Source organism: Macaca fascicularis, chromosome 9 (assembly GCF_037993035.2).
Source record: "Macaca fascicularis isolate 582-1 chromosome 9, T2T-MFA8v1.1".
NCBI lineage: Eukaryota > Metazoa > Chordata > Mammalia > Primates > Cercopithecidae > Macaca > Macaca fascicularis.
The window spans coordinates 76254542-76277586 of NC_088383.1; the positions used below are offsets into that span (position 1 = coordinate 76254542).

Consider the following 23045-nt stretch of genomic DNA (forward strand, 5'->3'; position numbering starts at 1 on the left):
CAATTGTCTCAACCCCTTTTTATTATTTATTAATTTATTTAACAACACACAATAGAATCATTTATTGAAAACTGTACTCTGGAAAAACTATGTGCACAACAAAGCCTGTTTCACCCATTTTACAGTGGGTACACTGTGGTGTGGGGCATTTGTCAACTTGCTCAAGCCTTTAGGTAAGTAGAGTTTGCAGCTTTTCTGAGAATCTGCCTGCATGTTTCCTTCTTCCCCAGCCTCCCAAGCCATCCTGTGGTTCAGACACCTCCACCTTGTGCAGCCAGGCTCTCATCAAAGCCAGTAATCCAATGTGTTGGCTTGCACTGGGCTTGCATCTGTGTCTCCAGGATGCACAAGGGGTTTCAAGCCCCATGAACACAGTCTTCCTGGTTTAACTAAAGCTGGTGAGAAACCTCAGAAGTGGCCTGACCCCTTTCTGTGACTGGACAGATTAAAATTCAACATCAAAGACCCCAGGATGAGCAGAGGGTAGAGGGTGGTGAGCTTGCCTACTCAGCTCCCTGATTATTGCTGGAGTGCCAGGTGCTACTTTAGTTTTATTTCTGCATGTACTTTAGTCTATTTCTGTGCTTTTCTCTGTTCCATTGTGTTTTGTGTGTGTGTGTTTCTGTGTGTGTGTGCACACCAGCTCTATAATATGTTTTAATATCCAACAGGGTTAGTTCCCACCTCCTGGTTCTTCATTTTGAGAGCCTGTTTCTGGACTAGCCTTGTTTGGTTTTCTACACGAATTTTAGGAACAAATAGGGTAATTAAAAAAAAAAACAAAAAAACTAAACCACACACAATCTATTAATCCTATTAGTACTTTTATTGGGATTATGTTAAATTTAAATTTTACTTAAGGAGAATTGAGATCATGAATCCACAGACGTCATTCATCTTTCCATTAGACTGTTTCATTTGTAAAATGAGAGCAATAATAGTACCAATCTCGTATCACTGTCCTGAGAATTAAATGAGAAAATGCATGCGAAATATACTGGGGTGAACACGTTGCTTTGCCACTTAGCTGTGTGAACTTGGGTGTGGTAGGTTATTCTGAACATTGCTCTCTCATTTGTTAATAAGGATAATCCTAGCATCTGCTTCACAGGACTCCAATGAGGGTGAAATTAGACAAAGCGCGCAAATCACCCAGTGCTCTGCCTGAAACATAAGTGCACAATAAATATTAGCTGTTTTTCTAAAACGTAGGCCATCCCAGGGCAAGGAAGTGCAACTCAAAGCAAAAGCATTAGGGTGCGGTGGCCCACGCCTCTCATTCCAGCACTTTGGAAGGCCGAGGCCGGCATATCACTTAAGGTCAGGAGTTCGAGACTAGCCTGGCCAACACGGTGAAACCCCGTCTCTACAAAAATACAAAAAATTAGCCGGGTGTGGTGACATGCGCCTGTAATCCCAGCTACTCGGGAGGCGGACGCATCAGAATCGCTTGAATTCGGGAGGTGGAGGTTGCAGTGAGCCGACATCGCGCCACTGCACTCCAGCCTGGGTGACAAAGTGAGACTCCGTTTCAAAAAAAAAAAAAAAAAAAAAAGCAAGAAAAAAAAAGCAAAAGCTTGGAGGGATCCACCTCAAGTGGAGGTCCCCAAGGTCAAGTAATCTTTCCCAGGACCTATGCCACCGTCGGTCCCCACTTCCTACTTTTTTCCTGGTGCGTCTGGAATGGGAAGCCGCGATTCCGAGGGTCCCAGGCCGCTCAGGGACTCCAGGACCCAGACCCAGACCCAGCGTCCCGGTACTGCCACGTCTCGCGCGGTCAGCTCGGCAGGCGGGAGCTGGCGGGACGTGGCGCGCGCTTTGTCAGGCCTTATGCCCGCCCCTCCGCGGCCGGAGTAGCAGGTGGGCAGGCACCGGGGCAGAGAGGCGTAACGCTGCGAGGGGGCGGGGCCAATTACGCGCCCGGAAGTCCCGGGGAGGGATGTGACGTACATCCGGCGAGTAGCTGGCGGTCCCGGGTGTTGCTGGTTAGTGTGCTCTGAGGGAGGGTCGGAGCCTGTCGCCGTTTTGCCCGAGGAGCCCCTCAGGCCGTGAGTCTGAGGGCCGCGTCGGGGAGGGTAGTTGGAGCTCGAGGGGCTGGGACGGAAGGCGGGGAGGTCGGAGCGGAGGCTGGCCCTGGCGGGGTTGGGGGCGGGGAAGTGACACGCAGGCGGTTCTGTGGGGCCGCCGGCTGATTCTGGGCGGGGACGGGCCGAGTCGGCCGGATTTGCTCAGTCCCCTGCTGTCCTCTTTGGCCTGGGGTCCACCTGCATTCCGCTCGGGGGTCTCGCAGCTGCTGGGCCGGATAACAGCTTCTTGTCTGTACCGTGCCCTCCGGTTTACGAAACGGCTCCATGTCCTCTGTCTCAAAAGAGCCTCACAGCCCTCGGTGAGGCGGGTGGGACCTCTTGATCATTATCCTTGTTTTATAGACTCGGGGACTGAGGCTGGCCAAGGCTCCGCAGTTAGCGAGTGTGAGCGCTCGAACCTGGTCTACAGGCCCCTAGTCCGGGGCTTACACCCAAGTCAGCGCTCGGTTGTCGTCCGATGGCCCGGGTCGAACCCTGTATTTTCTCCTTCCACCTTCCCCTTTTCCCCTGTCTGGTCTCTGCATGGAAAAATTTCCTTATGTGCATTTGACATGGATTAGCGTTTTCTTCACGATTCTAGCCACTGGGTATCTTTATCTTGATTCCATCTGCTTCTGTTGCGACAGGGGGCTTAGGGAGATTTGCCATGGGGCTGACCTTTGACATTTACCCCGCAGCTAAGCAGCGTTAGCTAAAAGCCAGCCGCCTACTACCCCAAATCTGCCTGGAATGGCGTCTTAAAGTTGCCCTGATTATGTATAACAAGTAATGCGTAAATTTTTAAATTGGCTAATGGTCAGATTGGTGCACTTCCTTTTCTATTAACTTTTGTTTGAATCTTTTAGCTCTGGAATTCACAAGTTTTCATTTTAGGTACATTAATAGTGTTTTGTTGATAGTTTAGAGACCTACCTTAAATTTTAGATTACTCTTAACTTTTCGTAAGGTGGTACAATGGACCAAGAATAGAAAATAAATAGAATGCTAGTTATTAAAATACCATTCAAAAGATGTGATGAATTGTAAGGAAGAGAACTTAGGAAGATCATCCTCTGTGTAGTTGGTGGGTTAAAGAAATTTTAGGTTTTTTTTTTTTTTCCAGCAATTTTGTGATTTGGGTTTGAATTTTATGTACTGTTAACAGGAAGAGCTTAGGCTTTGGTGTTAGAGATGAGGGTTTAAGCACTGGCACTATTAGTTTTTCAGCTGAGCAGTCTTCAACTACTCAGCAAAACTAGGAGTATCTTCATCTTCATCTTGTTAAATGAGGCCAATGATCCTTGCCTGGTAGGGTTGGTGTGAGGATGAAATGAGATGTACAGGTACTGTACAAATTGTAAAACTACTGATGAGTTGGTACAAATCCTAAGATCTTAAGGAGAGAGGAGCCACCAAGGCCATTTTCAGCTACTGAGGAGGCTGAGGTGGGAGGATCTCTTGGGCCTGGGAGGTTGGGGGTGCAGTGAGCCATGATGGCAACACTGCACTTAAGCCTGGGAAGCAGAGTCTTGGTCTGTCTAAAAAAAAAAAGGGGGGCGGGGGCGTTTTCTTAATTTTGGGTGGTGGTACAACCCAACTCTTTGGATCTATTAAGGGTTTTTATTATTTTTAACTCACCTGAAGAGTTTCTTTAGTCAGCCTCCACTCTGGTCACTTCTTTACAATCCAACACTTCTGTATACATTTGTACTACACGGGTTTTCAGTCAGTACTTTACAGACTTGTAAACAATATTTACATCACTTTAGAAATATTTTATTTCTTTTTCTTTTTTTTTTTTTTTTTTGAGATGGAGTTTTTGGTCTTGTTGTCCAGATGGAGTGCAATGTCGTGACCTCGGCTCCCTGCAACCTCTGCCTCCTGGGTTCAAGAGATTCTCCTGCCTCAACCTCCCGAGTAGCTGGGATTACAGGCGCCCGCCACCACACCTAGCTAATTTTTGTGTTTTAAGTAGAGACGGGGTTTCACCATGTTGGCCAGGCTGGTGTCGAACTCCTGACCTCAGGTCATCCACTCGCCTCGGCCTCCCAAAGTGCTGGGATTACAGTCATGAGCCAAGTATTTTCAACTAGATGAATTCTGCAAAGGTGAAAAGGAGAAAATGCCACACTTTAAATAGTTTTTCATGGCAATTGAACTACTTTAATTTTCCATTTTTTTTCCCTTTGACACTCCTGCTTTTAAGCCATCTCCTCCCTTGGAGCATACAAATCAGCAGCAGCCAGGACTTAGCTACTTGGCTGCTTTAATTCTTCCCTCCAAAGTGATCTGAGTGGGAATGACCATAATGAGGGGTGTGCTCTAAAGGTGAGCTGTGCTTCTCCAGGCAGTAGGTTGAGGAAAGTATAGGAGGATGTCTGGTTTGAGGGAATTGCAGAGGAAAGGCACATTGTTCTTTTACTTATTTACAGTAAATGAGAATTTAAGCAGAGGAGCTTTATTAAGTATATTTAAGTTATTGGATTCCTTAAAGTGCGGATTCAATTTCCAGAGAAAACTATTAATGTGATAAATATGGTCTTTCTGCTGAAATATATTTGTTACTGAAAAGGCAAAAAAGAAATAAACTTATTTAGGATTTTTTCATAAGAGCTTAGTATGTACTTCCACCCAAACTGCCAAACTTTATTTGGCTCTTTTTGGTAAGAGCCATGAAAAATAAACATTGATTAGGCCCTAAAATTTATAGATTAGGCTATGGGCCTGATAAAAACCTAGTAATTGGATGAAAAACATACCATCTCTACTTTTCAATTTACTCTCTCTTTTTTTTTTTTTTTTGGAGATGGAGTCCTGCTCTGTCACCCAGACTGAAGTGCAGTGATGCAACCTGCTCACTGCAACCTCTGCCTCCCAAGTTCAAGCGATTCTCCTGCCTCAGCCTTCTGCATAGCTGGGATTACAGGCAAGCGCCGCTGCTCCCAGCTGTTCAATTTATTCTTCATCTGGCATTCTTTGAATGAATGTAAGGGGAATTTTTTGTGGGTAATGCTTTTACTGGTTACTATTCATGAAAATTTTGATTGCAGTTGGTCATATCTAGTATAAAGCCCTGTGTTCAGATGCTCCTGCTGGTGGAGAGGAGTAAAAGTGTGAACCTTCCATTTTTCTGTACCATATCTGAGATACTAAAGCAAAAATTCATCATGACCAGACAATGCTGAGAAACCTTAAGACCCACCAACACATCTAGATCTTACCCTCTTCATTTCATTCAGTGAATGAATGAATTCATTCATTCATTGCTTATTACCAATATATGTGAACCTTCTAGTAGCTTTTGATAACTATGAGAAACAATAGAAACAGTAGTGTTAATATCAGTACCAGTTAAGTTATTTACTTGCTTGGGAACTTATTGCTGTATCCTGAACAAGTATTCTTTTTTTGTTTGTTTTTTGTTTTTTGAGACAGGGTCTTGCTCTGCCACCCAGGCTGGGGTGCAGTGACACAATCATAACTCATGGCAGCCTCGAATTCCTGGGCTTAAGCAATCCTCTTGCTTCAGCCTCCCAAGTAGCTGGAACTACAAGCATGTGCCACCATGCCTGGCTAATTTTATTTTATTATTATTATTATTATTTGTAGAGATACGGGTCTCTCTATGTTACCCAGGCGGGTCTTGAACTCCTGAGGTCAGGGAGGGATCCCCCACCTCAGCCTTGCAAAATGCTGGGATTACAGGTGTGAGCCACTGGGGCCCAGCCTGAATAAGTATTCTTATTTTAAGAAAATCTATTTGTAAAATGAGTTTAGGTGTGATTATTCATGTATGAAAAGATTCTCTTCTTATCCCTTAATGGTTCTAAAATAGTGATGTCATTTCTTTTCATAAATTGAGACCCATGTCTGCAAACATGGTTAGATATTGTTTGAGGTTGCATTGGTAAATGGAGCAGGGCAAGTGATGCCGGCCAGTAGAATTTTGGGTGACTTTTGTTTTTTTTTAGAGCTGTTTACAGGATAGATTAATATGTTTTTCATTCAAATCAATGTGCTTTTCATTCTTATTTTCTATTTAGTGCATCTAAGTAGCATTTTGATTCACATTATTGATGAGACTGATTTCCTAGAGTTGTTCTTCACTGGAAGACTGCAGTGGTATGTCTAAGGACTGTGAATGAACTGCTGCCTGGAGGAGTGAGTCACACAGTAAAAGAAAGTTTAGGCATACCTCGGATATATTGTGAGTTTGGTTCCAGACTGCTGAAATAAAACAAGTACAGTAAAGCAAGTAGCACGAATATTTTGGTTTCCCAGTGCACATAAAAGTTACATTTACACTATACTGTATGTAGTCTGTTAAGTGTACAGTAGCATTGTCTTATAAAATACATACCTTATTTAAAAAATACTTTATGACTAAAAAATGCTAACAAGCATCTGATCCTTCTGTGAGTCATAACCTTTTTGCTGGTTGGGGATCTTGCCTCCATGTTACTCCACGTTGATGGCTGTTAACTGATCAGGTTGGTGATTGCTAAAGGTTGAGGCGGCTGTGGCAATTTCTTAAAATAAGACAACAGTGAAGTTTGTTGCATGAGTTAATACTCGTTTTCAAGAAAGATTTGTCTGTAGCATGCAATGCTGTTTGATAGCATTTTACCCATAGCAGAATTTATTTCAAAATTGGAACCAGTCCTCTTAAATCCTGCTGCTGCTGAAGTAAGTTTATGTAACCTCAAGTAAGTTTTTGTAATTTTCTAAATCGTTGGTGTCATTTCAGCAGTATTCAGAGCATCTTCACCAGGACTAGATTCCATCTCAAAAAAACTACTTTTTTTGCTTATCCATAAAAAGCGTCTCCTCATCCATTAGTTTGATCATGAAATTACAGCAGTTGTCACATCTTCAGGCTCTACTTCTAATTGTAGTTCTCTTGCTGTTTCTACCATATCTAAGGTTACTTCTTCCTCCGAAGTCTCGAACCACTCAGTTATCCACGAGGGTTGGAATCACTGTCTTCCAAACTCCTGTTGATATTGATGTTTTGAGCTCTTCCCGTGAATCATAACTGTTCTTACTGGTACCTAGAATGGTGACTCCTTTCCAGGAGGTTTTTGGTTTACTTTGTCCAGATCCAGCAGAGAAATCAGTCTGTGGCATTGATAGCTTTGTGAAATATATTTCTTAAATGAAAGACTGGCAAGTGGAAAATGCTCCTTGACCCATAGGAAGCAGAATGGATGTTGTTAGTAGACATTAAAACAACATTAACCTCTTTCTGCATCTCCATCAAAGCCCATGGGTGACCAGGTGCATTGTCAATGAGCTGTAATATCTTGAAATCTTTTTTTCTGAGCAATAGGTCTTCTCAGTGGGCTTAAAATACTTAGTAAACCATGCTGTAAACAGATGTGTGGTAGGCAGAGTAGTTTTAGTGTAATTCTTTTTTTAATTGTGTTTTTTTAAATTGGAGAACAAATATACAACTTGGAATGGATTTGAGGCAAATTGTGTCATAAGCAGATTTTCTTTAAGTGTCTAAACAGAGTTTAAAAAGCAAGTAACAGTAAAAGAAAATGTTTCTGGTACAGGACCAGCAGTACAAAAAAATAGTGTACAAGGTACCTGGAAGTACCTGGATAATACACCCGTTCTGCAGTAGTGTAACTTTTAAGTACATATTGTTGGCTGTCCGTAGTCCACGCAGAGTTACAACTCCACATTTCAACAACATGCTGACAGTTCCTAAAGAAAACTACTTAAAAAAAAAAGGTGGCCGGGCGCGGTGGCTCAAGCCTGTGATCCCAGCACTTTGGGAGGCCGAGACGGGTGGATCACGAGGTCAGGAGATTGAGACCATCCTGGCTAACACGGTGAAACCCCGTCTTTACTAAAAAATACAAAAAACTAGCTGGGCGAGGTGGCAGACGCCTGTAGTCCCAGCTACTTGGGAGGCTGAGGCAGGAGAATGGTGTGAATCCGGGAGGTGGAGCTTGCAGTGAGCTGAGATCCGGCCACTGCACTCCAGCCTGGGCGACAGAGCAAGACTCTGTCTGAAAAAAAAAAAAGGCATAACTCAGATATTCCCTTATTTGACCAAGTCCATCTAAGTTTAGATGTGCAGAAGGGCTTAGATATATCCAGAGTAAGCCACAGGTAACATGTTACTTCATCAGTTTTCTAAAATAAAGTTTCAGGGCAATGACAGTAAGGGAAGAACACATGGAGGAATGAAGTCCTGATAGTCCTGATTACTATACATGCATCTTTTTTTGACAGTAGGGAGAAGCCTTTTACAGATAAGTTACAAAAGGCAAATAAACAGTTTTGTACAAGAAATTTGACACATTCTGTACAGGGTCTTCATTTTGCTGTCATCGTTTGTACAAACTCATAGTTTACTTGACCGTCACTATCAAGATACGCTTCTCTGATCATTTAATCAACTTTTTCATCTGTTAACTTCACTCCAAGTTTGTCATCACATGGTGAAGTTCTACACCACTAATATAGCCATTGCCATCCTTATCAAACACACTGAATGCTTCTCTAATTTCTTCTTCACTGTCTGTGTCTTTCATTTTTCTTGGCGATCATTGTCAGAAATTCAGTGAAGTCAGTTGTGCCATTACCATCAGCATCTACTTCATTAATCACATCCTGTAACTCTGCTTCTGTGGGATTCTGCCTGAGACCTCATTACAGTTCCCAGTTTCTTTGTTGTTGTAGTTCAATCACCATCTTTGTCAAATAGTGAAAAAACTTATTTGAATTCTGCAATCTGCTCTTCAGTCAGTGCTGCAAGTGCTACTGGTTTTCGAGACACAACCATACAACCACTCTGCTTGCTCAGTTGCTCCACTTGGACTGATTTAGTGTCATTCTTCAGGGTCCTAGGATTTTCAGAATGATAAATGAGTATGGGTCTTAGGATTTTCAGAATGGTAAATGAATATTGGCTTCATTAGCTCGTAAGAGAGTCAGCTTGCCCCCTGAAGCTTTGAAGCCAAGCATTGACGTCTCCCCTCTAGCTGTGAAAGTCCTAGATGGCTTTTCCAATAGAAGGCGGTTTTGCCTACATTGAAAATGTGTTGTTTAATGTAGCCACCCACCTTCACCAGTTATCTTGCTGCAGCTTCTACATCAGCACTTGCATTTTTACTTCGTGTTTTTATTTTTATTTTTTTATTTTAATTTTTTTTTTTTAATCAGCAGTAAGGCTGTTTCATTTGCTTGATGTTCGTGGGTTCGCTGGGGTAGCAGTTTTAATTTTCTTCAAGAACTTTTTCTTTGCATTTACAACTTGAGTAACTGTTGAGTGCAAGAGGCCTAGCATCTGGCTTATCTCAGGTTTTGATGTGTCTTCCTCACTAAGCTTAATCATTTCTAACTTTCGATTTCAAGGGAGAGACCTGTTACTTTCACTTGGAGAATAGGGAGGCCTGGGGTGGGGGCAGGGCTGTGGAGGAAGTCATTAAGTTTGCTGTCTTCTATGGTTGTGATTTGTGGCACAACAAAACAGTTACAATAGTAATACGAAAGATCACTGATCATAGATCATGATGACAGATATAAGAATAATGAAAAAGTTTGCAATATTGTGTGAGAATTACCAAAATGTAACACAGAGACATAAAGGGAGCACATGCTGTTAGAAAATAGTACTGATACACTTACTCAACTCAGGACTGCCTCCAACCTTCAATTTGTAAAAATCCAGAATACCTCAGGATCCACAAAGCATCATCAAATGAGGTATGCCCTTTGTATTTTTAACTCCTAGTTCTCTGAGTATCATAGATCAAAAACTTTTAGGAAACCAGTCATTTTTGCACATATAAGGATTCTAGAGACTTTCCTCTAGAGTGCAAAATCTGCAAGTCTCAAGAAAGAAGAATATTAGTTTCTCTTTACTTTGCTTTCTCCCCTCCCCTCCTCTCCCCTCCTCTCCCCTCCCTTTTCTTTTCTTTTTCCTGTCCTGTCCCATCCTGTCCTGTCCTGTCTTTTTTCTCAGAGTCTCCCTCTGTTGCCCAAGCGAGTACAGTGGCACCGTCATGCCTCACTGCAGCCTCAGACCCCTGAGTTCAAGTAATTCTGTCTCACCCTCCTGAGTAGCTGGGACTATTGGTGTGTGTCACTATGTCCAGCTATTTTTTTAGTTATTTGTGGAGATTGAGTCCGACTTTCTTGCCCAGGCCAGTTTTGAACTCCTGGGCTCAAGTGATCCTCCTGCCTTGGCCTTCCAAAGTGCTGGGATTCCAGGTGTGAGCCACCATACCTGGCCTGCTTTCTTATGCCTGAAAACACAGGACTGTAAATGTGCATCATGGTTAGTGAACAAGAGTTAACCTCTCCACAATTGTACTGTCATTCAGAAAGCTAATGTTTGCTACTTTCATATTTTATACAGGTAGTAAGCATTAATAATGTCTTTCATCTTTGAGTGGATCTACAATGGCTTCAGCAGTGTGCTCCAGTTCCTAGGTAAAGCCATTTCCTTGAAATACAGGTTTCAAAGTTTGTGCATTTCCTTCAGTAATTTAAATACAAGTAGGCTTTGGTCTGTAGAGAGCAAATGTGTTAACAATTTTTTCTCTTTTAGGACTCTACAAGAAATCTGGAAAACTTGTATTCTTGGGTTTGGACAATGCAGGCAAAACCACTCTTCTTCACATGCTCAAAGATGACAGATTGGGCCAACATGTTCCAACGCTACATCCGAGTAGGTTTGAAAATATCAGGTGACCTTTTGATCTTTGAAGGTCAGTGTTAGGCTTGGAGGATGAATCCCTAGTTGATGGAGTTCTTTTGTTAACTGAAGTCCCAAAAGCCAACTCATATGAAAAAGTTCCCTGTAAGACACATTCATATTATGTACTTTCAGATCTAAACCTCTGGAACTTTGTCATTATCTGTTGTCACTGGTCCTGTAAAGGGACACATCTCCTATACCTACTTCTAAGAAGCAGAAAATAGCTTGGAAAAAAAGAAACCTTTGGCTTTTAGAATAGTTTAAGAACATTTTCACCCTTGTATTCCTTTTCTTTGTTGGAAGTGGGGCGTTGCCTGGGCTGGTCTCAAAAATCCTGGGCTCAGGTTATCCTCCTGCCCTCAGCCTCCTGAGTAGCTGGAACTACAGGCGGGTGCCACCACACTTAACTTCTTGTATCTTTTTCTTTACGAGGTGAAAGCATTGGTATTGGCTTGTAGTACTAGTAGTTGGGGCTTGTTGAATTGACAAGTTTATTTCTTCTTTTTAAACAATTTTTCAGCATCAGAAGAGCTAACAATTGCTGGAATGACCTTTACAACTTTTGATCTTGGTGGGCATGAGCAAGGTAAGCGATGACTCAGTGGAAAGCATGTTTATTGACTTATGATTCTTTTTGTGCCCCCCAGCACCCTTTAAAAGCAATGTGTCGTTTTTACCTTTTAAATTACACTTTAGAATTAGGATCTTACTACTTTAGTGAAGTTGTTTTATTCATTTTTTTTAAACTCATTTCAAACTTGTCTAAAGTTGCGTTAAATACACAGAAGTCCACTTCAATATTACCCTATTGAGCTAGTATAAAGTTAGCTATAATGCATAACTATTCATGAACTTTTAAGTATTTGCCTGATAAAGCCAAACTCAACTCAAATCTTGACTGAAAATTTTTACAAAGCAGGACAGCATCTTGCCATTTTAATCTTTACTAGGTTTTTACTTATTAACGCAATTTACCTGGTAACTAGAAAATACGTTAAAAGATATAGGTATTGCCTCAACAAGAGTAATTATTTCATCATTTTAACTAGGCTTGCTCTAAGCCAGTGTATTTTCTTCTATACCTTTTGCCCAAATTTGTTAGTCTCCTCCTCCCTACATAATACATATTAATACTTACTTTTTATTAACTGTTTGTGAGCATATCATGCCCCTTTACTCTTTTATACTTTAGTGCCGTTTTCTAAGAACAAAGATATCTCCTTGTATATAATCATAATAGTTATCAAATCAAGAAAGTTTTATTTTTATCCAATCTGTATTTCCTTTTTTTTTCTTTTTTTTGGTCAGTTGTCCTGATAATCTCTTTTATACCATTTTTTCATCTTGACCAGGTATACAGTATCATATATTTAGTTATCAAGCATTTTTGCATCCTTTATTCAATGGAGTGAAAGTATGTAGGAAATTTAACTTAAATATTTGTAAGTAATTTCAGACTTGTCAAAAGTTGCAAAAGTAGTACAGTGACTATGTGTGATTACTCTAAGTTGATATTTTGTATATTCTATCCATTTGGGACAGTTGGTAGAACATTTCCTTCTACCTTTTTGCTTTCCTTAGAAGTGCTTTTTGCCTACTCAGGCTATGTCTTTGGCTACCAGATTCCTATCAGGTGTTTAGAGACATACAGGATGGGCGTCTTTGTCTAATGGGCACTCAGTTCACATTTGACAAGACAGTAGGTATAGGAGTAAAACATTTAAGATGTGAGAATAAACATTCTGGGAAGGTAGGGAAAAGGAACTATTGAGATTCTGTCAGATTTACTTACTTGTTACTACATTGAGTGGAGAAATCTCATTTTGAAACATTAGGTTGAGCTAATACCATTTTTTTTTCTTTTTTTTGAGATGGGGTCTTGCTCTGTTGCCCAGACTGGAGTGCAGTGGCATAGTCTTGGCATACTGCAACCTCTACTTCCTGGGCTTAAGCAATCCTCCCACCTATTTTTTGTAGAGACTGGGTTTCTGCCATGTTGCCCAGGCTGGTCTTGAACTCCTGAGCTCAAGCAATCCACCTGCCTTGGCCTCCCAAAGTGCTGGGATTATGGGCGTGAGCCATTGTGCCCAGCCTAATACAGTTTTTTGTTTTTTTTTTTTTTTTTTTTTGAGACGGAGTCTCACTGTGTCTCCCAGGCTGGAGTGCAGTGGCGTGATCTCGGCTCACTGCAAGCTCCGCCTCCTGGGTTCACGCCATTCTCCCGCCTCAGCCTCCCAAGTAGCTGAGACTACAGGCGCCCGCCACCACGCCCGGCTAGTTTTTTGTATTTTAGTAGAGACGGGGTTTCACCATGTTAGCCAGGATAGTCTCGATCTCCTGACCTCGTGATCCACCCGCCTCGGCCTCCCAAAGTGCTGGGATTACAGGCTTGAGCCACCGCGCCCGGCCCTAATACAGTTTTAAAACAATGTGTAGTAAAATACAACATTGGTCATTTCTAGTAGTTAAGCCTAATAATTTTATAGTCAGTTATTTCATTAACATATAATTACATTTTAATTAATTTATTTAATATTTATGCCCTAAAAAATCATGTATATTATGATCATAATCACATAAAATACCAGTAAAGAAAAAAGACTGGAAGAAAATACCAAAATATTGACAAGGGGTGTGTTTTGATGGAGGGATTAGAAATGATTTTGTTTCCTTTTTTATGTAAGGAGCTTGTATTTTTTTTCATTTGGGTAAGAATGGGTATATGGTGTCCTTTCTGCTTTTCCACAAAAGGATTTGTAACTGCTTACAAATTTAAATTCAGAGCAAGATACGACTGAACCTAGACCATCTGGAGAATGCAGAAGGAACAGACACCAGATGGTTTTATATACCTGAACTGGGAATTGTTGATTGTTTGGTGTGATAAATTTAGGTTTCAGGTTTTGTTAAAATAAGAAGGGAAATGTATTGATGTATTTAGTTTTGTTTCTTTGACTGAGGAAAATCTACTAAACAGAAACACTTTTACCTAATAACCTAGCCACCATTTTATAGAAGTTACTAAAATACTGTACATCTGGAGGTTCCTTTTTTTTTTGTATAACTTAAAAATTTTAACTTATAAAAGGAGAGCAGATTTGATATAACAAAATCGGTATAGAACTACAGAAAGTAAAATGGAAAGTTCCTTCAACCTCTTTTTCCTAACTCTACTCTTTAAAGGTAACCATTAATAACTGATGTAGAGATGCTTCGTTATTCATTCTATTGCAAGGGCTAGAAATGAATGGCTTAGAAATGATAGTAAAATTAAATCACTGCTTCCCAGCCTTTATCGTTTCATGTCACAAGCAAAAAACAAGTAATATTTCTAAGGCATGCTGGGTTAAATATGGTAGGCTGAGATAACTGGCCTGGGGCCTTGAACCACTTGTCAGGCCCAGTCTCCCTAAGGGCTAAGCAGAGGAGTGTGTCAAGACACCTACACACAAGTTGGCTAGAAACTAACTGGGACTAAAGTTACATGGACAAGTAATTTGTATCCTGATGTTTTAACTCAGAGGTTGCAAATTCAACTTGGCTCCAGGGGCAAGGCAAGTCATTTAAGTGAGTAAAATTGGCTGACTGTAAGACAGCAGGGACATTTTGTCAAGCAAAAGTGTTCAGACATCATCTGAAGGGGTAGCCACTGCTTAGTTCCTGCTGATAGTTGTCATGTGGATAAGTAGGCATGGGGTTGCCAGATGTTGCAGTTTTTCAAGAAAGGTGGAAACTCTGATTTTCAAATTTACAAAAATCAAGTTCAACTCGTGGACCATTAGTTTGCATCCTCTGTTCTAAATTAATACTGGCCAGAACTTGGAGAAATCCATAGAGTCTAATCTTACTGAAACCTGACCAAGATTTGTCCATTTTAAGACCATTAGGTTATTCATTTTTACAATGTATATTTTTTACTGATGCAACTACAAACTTTGTTTTTTAGCACGTCGGGTTTGGAAAAATTATCTCCCAGCAATTAATGGGATTGTCTTTCTGGTGGACTGTGCAGATCATTCTCGCCTCGTGGAATCCAAAGTTGAGCTTAATGTATGTTTATATACTTTGTCCTTTTTTGGCCTCTATTTTTTTTTTTTTAAGAAATATAGCTCAGTAGTGCCAATAATTAGTAATTCCAGTTAACATTTGGCAAAAAGACCTAGTTGCAGGAGGAAAATGTTTTAAATCTAAGACATTGCTTTTCAATGTCCTGAGGAAACTCAGCTCAAACTTGAATAAATTAACTGTTTTTTCTATCATACAGTGACTATATGGCCAAGTTTGCTCAGGATACTCCTCATTTATGCCTGTTGTCCCAGCATAATTAATTAATTAATAGTATTCCATTTCACGTGTCATCATGAACAGTAATTTTTTTTTTTTTTTTTTTGAGACAGAGTGTCTCTCTGTTGCCTGGCCTGGAGTGCAGTGGCGCAGTCTCAGCTCACTATAACCTCCACCTCCTGGGTTTGAGGGATTCTCCTGCCTCAGCCTACTGAGTGGCCTCCTGGGACTACAGGCACGTGCCACCACGCCTGGCTAATTTTTTGTATTTTTAGTAGCGACGGGGTTTCACCGTGTTAGCCAGGATGGTCTTGATTTCCTGACGTCATGATCCACCCTCCTTGGCCTCCCAAAGTGCTGGGATTACAGGCATGAGCCACCACGCCTGGCCCACGAACAGTAATTCTTTATAAGTAGTGTTGGCACAGTGAAAGCCTAAAAGCAATATTAGAGTTCTTTACATTTTTGAATCTGCATTCTCAGCTTGTGCCTACCCACCCTCCCACTGAATGACTTGCCAGACCTTCATGGTCTGTTCTCAGCCTTCAGTTTTGGTTGCATACATCCTTTGATACTATCAAGGACTTACTTCAAGTTTTCTCCTTTGTCCACATTGCATTTTCTCTTGGCTTGATGGTTTCTATACTATTGGCTTTATTATCCCTACTCCTTTACCCTATATCTTTTCTTTCTCTTTGATCTGTAACTCCTTGGATTCTTGTTCCTGGCAATTTGAACCTGTCTTGAATTTATTTCTAAGTATGTTTCTCACATCTATAGCTCCAGCCTCATGTAGAATTGCCTGCCACGCAATCTTTACCTTGCCTTTTTTTTTTTTTAAATAAAAAAAAACAGTCTTCCTCTGTTGCCCAGGCTGGAGTCCAATGGTGCAATCACAGCTCACTGTAAACTCCAGACTTCTGGGCTCAAGTGATCTTCCTGCCTCAGCCTCCCAAGTAGCTAGGACTACAGGCACACACCACCACATCCAGCTCATTTTTTTTTTTAAAGTGTTTTTGTAGAGACAGGGTCTCATTATGTTGCCCAGGCTGGTCTCAGTCTCCTTGCTTCAGGTGATTCTCTGCCTCGGCCTCATGAGGTGTTGGGATTACAGGCATGACCATGCATGGTCTCCATTCTCTTTGTTTAAACTCCTCTTTTCACTCTTGATTTTGGAGCTATCTCTCTGGCTGATACTTCTGTCTCTTTGAGAAGCACTAGTTTTCTGGTTAGTCCTTAAATGTTGGTGTTCTCCAGAGTCTACTTTCTCCTAGGCTGGTCTCATCTACTCTCTTCATTTGGCACCTACATGTCAGTGACTCTCAAATGCATTTCTCTCCTCTAGACCTCTCCTGACCTCCAATCTCATACCTAATCCTGCCCACTCTTGACAACTCCCACTACCGATTCTGTTTTCCTAGAATGGAACTATTCGTCTTTCCTACCCACCACCTACCTAGACATGCAGTCCAGAAATCTGTGAATTAATATAGATCCCACCATGACCCTGATATGCACCATAATGCCAGAAGGAACTTTCTCAGACTTCATTGCCCTACTTAATATCCTTTGATAGTTCTCTATCATTTTCATGATAAAATCTATACATCTTTTGCATAGCACGTAAGATCATTCATGATCCTCTCTCTGCTGCTTTTTACTGCCTACCTTGAACTATATTCCAAACAAACAACTTAGCCATCCTTGAATATGCACAAGTAGCTACTGCCTGGCTTTTTCACCTGTACCTCTCCTCAACCCCTCATGTTGTCGGCAAATTTTAAAATGTCCTGTAAGGGACCTCAGAGTTCAGATATGACTGCTTCTGGTAAGCTTCCCCTGGTCTCTTGAGACTGTGTTAGACTCCCACCGTACCAATGTATGTTGTCTTGATTTTCTTGTAGTTCTCTGTCATCAGACTATGAACTAACATGATAGGGACTGTGTCTTATTTCTTTGCGAAACCCCTGCACCTAGCAAAGCATGAGACACATTAGGTACTTTGTTATTGCTTAATGAATTAAGGACATTCTTATTCTAATTTTGTGTAACATTTCCTGGAATTCCAGATGTTCAAAGCATGTTCCTCTTTAACTCTGCTTTCCCCTCTACCTTTCTGTTGGTGACAAGTAGTTTCCCAGGCTTGAAATTGGTGCCAGTTTTGACTCATTTGTCTTTTTTTTTCTTTTTTAATCATCATTTAGACATTGGTCTCTTCAATTCTTTCTTCAAAATGCCTCCTTTACTATTCATTGAATGCTCTACCTTAAACTAGATCATGATCTCTTACATGAACACCACAGATAGATATTACATGAACACCACAGATAGATACTATTTGTGAATTCATTATACTGAAAAATACAATTTTATTCACTAACTTCTGGATTTGTGGTCTTTAGGATCTATTGCAGCTCACTTCTCACACTGGTCCCGTAATGTGAGTCATCTCTTCCCATCCATTTTTTTTGTTGCTGCATGTCTGTCTAAACGCTTGAATCCAGCCATGCAGTACTGTGCGGCTTCCTAAATTGTTGTCCACTGCAAAGCCATTGTTTATGTTCTTTCTTCTCCTTTACACCTCTTGAAACCCTGCTCTTCCTTTAGAGCCCTGTTGAGGTTCCAGATCTTTGCTAAGACTTTGCTCAAGCCCAGAACTGCCATTTTATTTCCCTGAACTTGTCTTACTGTTAATATTCAGTTCCCATTCGTTGTGACACTTATCAACTATGTTGTGTTCTTACTTGGCTTTGTTAACATAAATGTGGCTGGGCGTGGTGGCTCATGCCTGTAATTCCAGCATTTTGGGAGGCTGAGGTTGGCAGATCACTTGAGGGTCAGGAATTTGAGACCAGCCTGGCCAACATGGTAAAACTCCATCTCTACTAAAAAAACACAAAAATTAGCCAGGTGTGGTAGCACATGCCTGTAGTCCCAGCTACTCAGGAGGCCGAGGTGGGAGAATCGCTTGAACCTGGGAGTCAGAGGTTGCAGTGAGTCGAGATTAAGAAAAAAAAAAAACCATAAATGTGAACATAGAGTAAGGATTTTTTTGAGGACAGGAATGTGCTTCCTTTTGTATTCTCAGTGCCTAGTGCCTGAGATAGTCACCCTTCCTATTGTATTCCTCTCAATGCCTGAGAGAGTTCTTTGCACACATTGGGACTTGGTGAATACTTGGGGAGTTCCTATAGTCATCTTTGAGGCTCTGTAGCGGGAGCATTCATTCTTGTAGGACTGTGCTGAGGGGCATCCTGAGGATAGTTTGTGGCTGAGCAGATTAGCTCAAAAGTAAATGTTGGGGCAGTTCTGCTGCTTTGTAAATAAATAGCTTAAAGTTTCAACTGTTTTGAGGCACTTAAGAGATTTTTACCTAATGTCATGGGTATTATGTAATGTCAAGGTGAATATTTAATCACTCAGGTATAAAGATGATAAGATTTTCACTTTACATTAATGCCTTTTTAAAAGATGAGTGGAAGTCAGAATTTTCTTTTTTTTTTTTTTTGTTTTTTTTGAGACAGAGTATTGCTCTGTCGCCCAGGCTGGAGTGCAGTGGTGCGATCTCGGCTCACTGCAAGCTCCGCCTCTCGGATTTATGCCATTCTCCTGCCTCTGCTTCCTGAGTAGCTGGCACTACAGGTCCCTGCCACCACGCCCGGCTAATTTTTTGTATTTTTTTAGTAGAGACGGGGTTTCACCGTGTTAGCCAAGATGGTCTCAATCTCCTGACCTCGTGATCTGCCCGTCTCGGCCTCCCAAAGTGCTGGGATTACAGGCGTGAGCCACCGCGCCCGGCATGAAGTCAGAATTTTCATTATCTGGTGGGCTTTTGTAGATTCCTCACTTAATTCTTTTTTTCTTTTTCAATCTTTAGGCTCTAATGACTGATGAAACAATATCCAATGTGCCAATCCTTATCTTGGGTAACAAAATTGATAGAACAGATGCAATCAGTGAAGAAAAACTCCGTGAGATATTCGGGCTTTATGGACAGACCACAGGAAAGGTAAGATAAAAATATTTGGGTTACATATAAAGGACATTAACAGGTTTTAAAACATGATGTTTTGCTATCTAAATTACCCTTTTCTTTTAAAGGCTTAAACAGGCTTAGGATTTGTTTTACTCTGGGTATTTTGTAAGCTCACTAGAGGCAGGAGTGTGTTCTTTTAACATTTTAAATGGGATTCATTCATCGGGTATTTGAGGAAGAAGAAAATGGTAGAAAAGGCACACTTACTCTTTTAAGAGTTTATGATTATCTTTCAAATTTGATTCTGAGAAATTGCTTTTGAAATAGCCCTTTTTAGCCAGAAAAGAATTTTTCTTGGACTGGAGATTGCAGGTTATAAAGAAAAATAATAATTTCAGTCACTTTCCAAGCGTTGAAATAAAAAAACTTGATTATCCTCAGTGCTTCTTGCTGAGAGAGGTAGGACTGTTGGCCACATTTTGCAGAGGAAGAAACAGAGAATGATTTGTTCAGGTCTACACAGCAAGTCAGTGATAAAACCAGAAAAAGAACTTGAGTCTTCCAAATCAATAGTTTTTACTGTCTTCAGTTGGAAGGAGGACTCTTGTTGAAAAGCAGGCTTGAGAGAGAGAAAATCTAGATCAGATACAGTGAAGCAGGAATCTTTCTGTTCTTTTTAGCTTGGGTTTTTGGCATATTTAGTTTTTAAAAATCTTCCTTTTCTGTGATCTGTGATAACTTTCTGACTTTTTTACATGGTTCCTTAGTCTTGCCTCTTCTTGATTACCTGTTTCTTTACAGAAATACTTTCTTTCATTTAATTTCTCCTCTTTTGCATCAGTATTAAATACACATGAATTCTTCATTTCCTCAGTGCCACCTGTTATGAGTGTTTATTTCTGCATGTTTTGCTAATGAGAATGTCCTTATTTCTAAACAGTCCCAGACCTCTTTTCTGCATCAGAGAGCATGCTAGTTCCATAAGTCCCAGTGGCTTTTTTCTTGGTTTGCTACCATAACTTTACAGATAAATATTGGGTGTTCAAAGCAAATGCTTTTCAGAGAGAGAGAGGCTGGGAAAAGAACTGTGCTGCTTATTCTATCCTGAAAACACGAAGCTTGGGGAAGTCATCTATATGGCCTTGACTGCATTTCTGTAATTAATACCTACTTAGGTTTGCTTTTAAGGAATGGATAAAATGATTGTAGTGATCGTCCTTTCAATCTTTTCCACCACAGAGATGCTAACAGGCCTTTCTTGGTTTTGCCTCCTTTAGGGGAATGTGACCCTGAAGGAGCTGAATGCTCGCCCCATGGAAGTGTTCATGTGCAGTGTGCTCAAGAGGCAAGGCTACGGCGAGGGTTTTCGCTGGCTCTCCCAGTATATTGACTGATGTTTGGACAGTGAAAATAAAAGAGTTTTACTTCTCTGGACTGATCCTATTCACAGCTTCCTCATGAACTTTTCTAATAGAACAAGGAAAGCTCTCCAACCATGTCTGGCGTTGAGAAGCCAAGAGTCTCTGTCAACTGTCTCATTGCCCAGTGGTGACATGTGCTCTTCTCCACACTGTTGGGAGGTAATGCTGCCCCACGTGCTGGTGCAGGTCAGTATCCCGGGACTTGGAAGCTGGCAGGATTTGCCGGGTAAAGCTGTGTGCCATCATGGGGCACCTGAAAAGAAAAACACGTCTCACCACTGTGGTTGATTTCAAAAGAAACTGATTCTATTTTTTAAAGAAAGTGTTGTTAATGTAATTGGTATCCCTCCTAACTTTTTGAGTTCACAATTTACTTGGTCCAGAGTTTTCTATTCTTTTTTTTTTTTTTTAAACTAATGAATGACATTTAGATACTTCATAAAATTATGAACAGATACACATTGGAAACCAGAGCTCATTTGGGTGAACTTACTCCTGCTGAGTTAGCAGGTTGGTGAGAGAAGCTCCCCTGAGCTCACCTGTCTCTCTGACTGCCTTGGAGTAGGTGGCATAACCTTGTGCACAGAGAACTAGAAAAGGGGCGGAACCCTGGCCTTGAAGTTTTGGCAGGTTTCCACTGTGGTAAGCTAGGGTCGTTCCTCATCAAGGAATGTGTAGCAGATTGTTCACTGTGGAGGAGTTAATTATAGAATGGGTTATTGTTACTATTCTTACTCATGAAGTTACAGATTTCAGCCAGTCTTTGCTTTTATACTTGTGAAATTTAATTTCTCTCTATAGCACCTTTGTTTTTCATTTTCAGTTATAAAAAGTGACTTTCACCTCATAAAAGCGTTGAGAACATCTCTCATGTCACATACTGCAGGTGCATCAGTTACTTTTGCACAGATTCTAGGGGGACGTTTTTCTGAATAGGAAGACAGGACAAAGTTAACAGCTTAAGGGCTCTTAATTCTGTGAGTTGAGGACTTGAAAGTATTGTAGCACTTGTTTGGATCCAGGAAAAATGTACTCAGTGGGCTTTAAAATTTCCATTTTCAGAATTGGTCTCTCAGGCTGTTTCTGAGCTCTTTTTCTTACATTTTTTCTCCTTTGGTACCTATTTTATTAGTGTTTAAAGTAAAGGTTAACATCTGTAGCTTTTCCAGGTTTTTTTTTTGTATGAAATTGTCTTTCTCCATTGCAGAAATAAGCTGGGGGAACACTAACCCAAAAACTTTCTGTAGAGCTGTTCCTTTGGAGGCAGCATCATTTATTGGCAGTAAAGACTCAGTATAAAAGCACCAGCATCCCTACTAGGGTGATGGGGATTAATTTTATAGCATTCCATTTTCCTAGTGCCACATGTGAAATTGGATTTTGATGATCTTAACCTATATTCTACCCTTATGCTAAAAGATCAAAAGATAGATCTCCTAGGAACAGATTGGAGATAGGAGATGAAAAGTTGGGAGGATGTCTTTATTCTAATGTGAGGGTAGGGAAATGTGGATAACATTACTGTGGTGAGAGAGGCATCGTTCTTTAGTTGGAGTTCTCATTCTTATTCTCCAGTACTGACTGGAGCATACTTTTTCACTGCCAGGTACTGAATGCAGAGGCTCAGCCAAGTATATATGTGGGAAGTGCATGCATTTCGTTAATAGCAAGCATAGCTGGATTAAGACAAAATTGTTGGTTTGGAAAGGGGTTAAAGCCTTAAGTGAACAAATCTAGCTAACAGTGAATGAACTAGGTAATTAACTTGCATATTTTTAATTTCCTTTGGTTAAAGATCCCCCATACTTCTCTATTCGGAGAAGTATGATTACTTCAGTGTTAGTTTTCCTAATTTTTTTTTTCCTATTTGTCCTGTGTCTCTTTGTTGCAAGTTAGAAATCTGTGGGTTCTACATAGGGCAGCTCTTTGTGAAAGTGGGTTATTCCACTGGAGAAAGGGGATGGAAAATCAGAACCAATGTATTTCTTGCCCCACGGAACACTATTCCTATAAGATAGCTGAAAGAAGCTGCTGTGAGGAGCTCAGCTCCAAACACAGGATCAGCACCTTGTACAGGAATTCCCATGAATTATGACTTCTCATTCTGTTTTATCAGAGTGCATATATGTCCTATTTCAGGAAAAGTAAAACAGTCATTTACAAAAGAAAGTCAATCTGTATCCTAAGCATTTTAATAAAAAGTTAAAACAAATCTGCTATTTCCTTTCTTTCTTTCTTTCTTTTCTTTTTTCTTTTTCTTTTTTTTTTGCATTGGTTCTGAGCTCTGAGTTTGAACAATGCCATTTGTTTGGGGAGGGAACCAAAAGTTCCCTACATAGAGGAAGAGACATTTAGGGTGCGTGTGAGATACTTGAATTTTGCCACCAGGAGGGGGAAAAAGGGTGGGGTGCTAGAGGTAATAGATTTAGTACTATTTGAGAGATTTGGAACATGTTGTGGACCCAGGGTTGTTGGTCATCTCTGTAACAGGATGGGGATGGCAGATGTTTGAGCAAAATCTCGTATTAACATGCCAGCAATGACTAGCTCTAGTTTTAGCTGTGTTTCACTCATTTTAC

The 23045-nt window shown here is 40.8% G+C and overlaps 1 protein-coding gene and 1 pseudogene across 7 annotated transcripts; one reads left to right on the forward strand and one right to left on the reverse strand.

The window, feature by feature from the left end:
- The first annotated feature begins 1946 nt into the window (after nucleotides 1-1946).
- On the forward strand, nucleotides 1947-22678 carry SAR1A (secretion associated Ras related GTPase 1A). Of its 7 annotated transcripts, XM_065520980.2 has the most exons (9): nucleotides 1947-2048; nucleotides 4873-5052; nucleotides 6110-6273; nucleotides 10444-10517; nucleotides 10636-10755; nucleotides 11306-11371; nucleotides 14732-14835; nucleotides 18947-19078; nucleotides 20323-22678. In XM_065520980.2, the coding sequence occupies exons 4-9, from the start codon at nucleotides 10460-10462 to the stop codon at nucleotides 20437-20439; spliced, it is 597 nt and encodes a 198-aa protein (XP_065377052.1). In that variant the 5' UTR covers nucleotides 1947-2048; nucleotides 4873-5052; nucleotides 6110-6273; nucleotides 10444-10459; the 3' UTR covers nucleotides 20440-22678. The 7 variants fall into 7 exon arrangements, with proteins under 7 accessions (XP_065377052.1, XP_065377050.1, XP_065377053.1 ...); XM_065520978.2 differs by lacking the exon at nucleotides 6110-6273; XM_065520981.2 differs by lacking the exon at nucleotides 6110-6273 and having other exon boundaries at nucleotides 4873-4992.
- On the reverse strand, nucleotides 8397-10361 carry LOC107130804 (calmodulin-alpha-like; annotated as a pseudogene).
- Nucleotides 22679-23045: the final 367 nt, after the last annotated feature.

Coding starts and splice junctions, on each gene's coding strand:
- SAR1A (XM_065520980.2), top strand. CDS start 10,460: ATGTCTTTCATCTTTGAGTGGATCTACAATGGCTTCAGCAGTGTGCTC. Junction 11,372..14,731: donor TCTTGGTGGGCATGAGCAAG/GTAAGCGATGAC, acceptor TTTGTTTTTTAG/CACGTCGGGTTTGGAAAAAT. Junction 19,079..20,322: donor ATGGACAGACCACAGGAAAG/GTAAGATAAAAA, acceptor TGCCTCCTTTAG/GGGAATGTGACCCTGAAGGA.